The sequence below is a fragment of the Glycine soja genome, chromosome 8, assembly GCF_004193775.1.
Source record: "Glycine soja cultivar W05 chromosome 8, ASM419377v2, whole genome shotgun sequence".
NCBI lineage: Eukaryota > Viridiplantae > Streptophyta > Magnoliopsida > Fabales > Fabaceae > Glycine > Glycine soja.
This window is the reverse complement of record NC_041009.1, coordinates 2,076,950-2,080,653: the sequence shown is the minus strand read 5'-3', so window position 1 is coordinate 2,080,653 and position 3,704 is coordinate 2,076,950. Positions and strand designations below refer to the sequence as shown.

The 3,704-nt window shown below is 36.2% G+C and overlaps 1 protein-coding gene across 2 annotated transcripts; it reads right to left on the bottom strand.

Annotated features, from left to right (window-relative positions):
- Positions 1 to 305: 305 nt before the first annotated feature.
- Positions 306 to 3,267, bottom strand: LOC114422949 (short-chain dehydrogenase TIC 32, chloroplastic-like). Of its 2 annotated transcripts, none has more exons than XM_028389514.1 (9): positions 3,122 to 3,267; positions 2,670 to 2,992; positions 2,350 to 2,581; positions 2,157 to 2,236; positions 1,922 to 2,078; positions 1,680 to 1,761; positions 1,325 to 1,412; positions 1,139 to 1,185; positions 306 to 946 (listed from the first exon to the last, which is right to left on the bottom strand). In XM_028389514.1, the coding sequence occupies exons 2-9, from the start codon at positions 2,791 to 2,793 to the stop codon at positions 743 to 745; spliced, it is 1,014 nt and encodes a 337-aa protein (XP_028245315.1). In that variant the 5' UTR covers positions 2,794 to 2,992; positions 3,122 to 3,267; the 3' UTR covers positions 306 to 742. The 2 variants fall into 2 exon arrangements, with proteins under 2 accessions (XP_028245315.1, XP_028245316.1); XM_028389515.1 differs by having other exon boundaries at positions 3,174 to 3,266.
- Between the last annotated feature and the right edge of the window lie 437 nt (positions 3,268 to 3,704).

Sequence of the window (3,704 nt, the reverse complement as noted above, 5' to 3'; positions counted from 1 at the left end):
CGCATGTTAATTAACCATCCAAAAATGTGTTGCAAAATAATTTTTCTTCAAAAGCAGGCTCTCCCTTCCACGGGGCGCATGTTAGTAGGTCCCACGCAAAAAACCATGAGAGAAAGATACTATTCGAAGAACAACCACCACATGGGGGAGCCCGGCCCCATGTTCTTGTTGTTATTTTCTTTGATTTTCAAAGGCCATTGTCCGCTTATAATAACTCCAATGGAACTTTCTCGTATAGTTTTGTATTATCCCCAGATATAGAAGTACAGCTACATCCCAGAAACAGAACAATACATTAAAGAATATGTACAATTAGAGTTTTCCTGGCACTTTCATTTCCAATCTAGCTAAGATCCAAGAGTTAACATAACCCAACCTCTATAATCATTGTATCATCATATGGCAATCCAATCTAACTAGCATCTAAAGCAATCATATTTTAGACTTGCAAAAATAAAATAAAAACAACAAGTTAATTTCCTCCAGCTAGGTAATGATATTTCAAAATAATTGTACATTGACATATGGTTATATTATACCCTAGGTACTACATATAAGATCACATTCATATATAAAACTGTGCAAATTAAGTTAACCCTTCCTATCATTATCTTGACTATATTAACATCAAAAGAGAGCAAAACAATATTAGGGTTGCTCTCTCTAGACCCATGTATCTTTGTCCATAAAATCATATCATATACTAGTACTATATATATTGCAGTGTCCCAAGAAATTAACTTCAAAATTCAAGGTGATTGAGTAGGTCAAAGGCAGCTTTTGGACCCCTAGAAATCATGAATTCGGACGCGGCCCATAACCTTGCAGCTTCAGTTGAGTTGGATCCCAATTTTGAGGTTGAAGTTTCGTTACAGTCAGCAAAGTACTTGCCGGAGACATTCAAGAGCCTTGGATGAGTGGCCACATAACATGTGGTAGCAGCTGCCTATATTATTTTTACATGCAGTAAGCCAGAGCACAAATTAACAATAAAAATACAAAGTAAAAATATTCTATTAAAGAATTAAATTGCTCATATGATAATTATTTATATTTTATCTAGATCATGTACGACAGAGACAATAAAAAAAACGATGCATGTATACACTATTTTGATTTCATATTTGTATTTAATTACCTGAGGAATGGTCTTCAAGAGCTTGGAAGCCAAAAAGAACACCAAATCTGTAATTTTATTTAAGAACATGAAAGGGAAAATCCAAAAATCAATGACCACTATCATCATAAGAAAAAAAGGAAAAAAGTAGCTATACATATCACCACAAAAAGAGAGTAAATCAAAGTTGGCTTGTTTGGTTCTAACCTGTGAGTAAACCCTCACGCTCTCTAGTGAGTCTGGTTCTCACGATCCCAGGATGAACACAATTCACAGTGACGTTGGCCCCCATTTGCTGCAGAAATTAATTTATTAATATCTTACTGTATGTTGGAACAGATAAAATACAATATGATAAACAAATTAATCAAGCAAGCAAAAATAGCAAGAACGGGGTTAAATTAACGAATGAAATTCCTGAGGAAACATGAGTAGTAGTGATTACTTACTGAGTAGGGAAACAAACAAATATGACTTTTTAAGATGGAAAGGATCACAGACAGATATTGCATGTCAATTAATTAAATAATAAAAAGAGGAAGGAATAGTAAGTGTATAATACCTGGAGTCTACGGGCAAGCTCCTTGGTGTGGAAAACGTTGGCGAGCTTGGAAAGAGCATAAGCACGTGTGGCGTCGTAATGCCTGCCATCATGGGGGACACCAGACAAATTCATCTCAGTTCAAAGACTCGTGCAATGTGCTGTTTGCCAAACACATCACATCATTCATTTCACTAAAATTCATTTTTAATTTCTAAAACACAACAACACAGTTAAATGATTTAATTGTTGCTGTGTGTCACCTTTTGTTGCGGCTTATAAGAGCCAGATATGAAATCGCATCGCCGGAAAACCACCCGTGGATGCTCGACGACACGTTCACTATCCTACCCTGCACTCCTGTCTCCTTCGCCGTTTCCACCATCTTTTTCACCAACAAATTTGTCATCACAAAATGACCTAAGAAATTAAAAGAAAATCAAATTTCTTGTAATTGTTTGTCAGAGGAACACTTTGTTGATTTAATTAATTTCTCACCCAGATAATTAGTGGCGAAGGTCATTTCAACGCCATCTTCAGATATAGCATGTTCATGTGCAAACTTTCCAGCATTGTTTCTAATAATCATTCAAATTCATATGGTCATCGATTAGGTGAAAATGATAATAATAATAATAAAAAATAAAAACTAGATGTAAGTGAAGGATTATATATATGTATATATATATACATTAGGAGATGGAGAGGCAAACCGAGAGAGTGAAAGTGAGCAACGAAGTTAGTAACCGAATTGAGAGAACTAAGATCAAGAGCCATAACGATGATCTCTGAATCAGGACACTCTGACACTATGCGCGCTTTCGCGTCTTCCGCAGCTTTCATGCTACGCGCCGGCAGAACCAGCCTGGCACCACGCTTCGCTAGCACACGCGCCGTTTCAGTTCCGATTCCAGACGTAGCACCTGATCGTAACCAGAAAAATACATCATATATAATTTTTATAATTAATTACCAATAATGACAGAATGTTAACAATAATATGAAAATAACCGGTGATAATGGCGGTGATGGAGCGGAGATCGGCGTGGTTTTCCGTGACTTGTTCGGCGGTAGTTTTGGAGCCGAAGCCGCTTGGACCGGCCGAACCGAGAAGGTATTTAACTGTCTCGAGCATCCTAAGGATGTGTTTGTTTGTTTGTTGGAAATGAATTGAATGAAGAGAGTTGGAGTAGTGGGCGTTACTCTTGTCTTGGCTGCTGCTTGGTTTGGATGGCAGAGAAAATGAGAGGTTGTAAAAAAGGTGTTACTCTTTTTCACTGTCAGGTTTTGCAGATGCTATGCAAGCAAAGAGAGAGGTTACGCGTACGTACGTGCTGAAGAAAATAAAGAAAGCAAAAGTGAGAGGAATGATAAAGGCAGGGAAATGATCAGTGAGAAAAAGGAAACGAGGCGTGATACTGATACTGCCATGGACAGACACAAATCAAAAGGAATGCAGCTACCTCACTGTATTTTTATAACCATATTAACAAATGAATAATGGTCCTCACTCACTGCTCACTAGTGCTGTGGAAGCTACACTGCAGAAAGAAGGAATCAACTGCTAGCTAGAGCGAAAATAAATATATGGAAAAATACAACAAGGAACTATAGCCTACATATATATTTGTCGCGCGCGCGCACATATATATATATATATATACATATATACTACTATTGCATAGAATGAAAAACAATATACTACCTTAAAAAAAACCAATATACTAGTATAATATATTAAAAAAAAATGATAGTTACACGTTTTAGTCCATGAAAATATATAAACAGTGAACTTAATTTTTAAACGATAAAAAATTAACTTAGTCCAGAATGTGAGACACAAATGCGATATATTAGTCTTTCTGTTAAGTTTTCTTCTTTATCCCTAATATGCATGTCTATTTGACAACTTTGGACTCAAATGTCATTAAAAAAAACAACAATCATAGGATGGAAAGAGAAAAGAGAAATTAAAGGGTGACCTTTGATGACCATTGCAAATAAAAGTTCAACACCAAAATCAAAGAAGAAACTTTTGATTTGGAT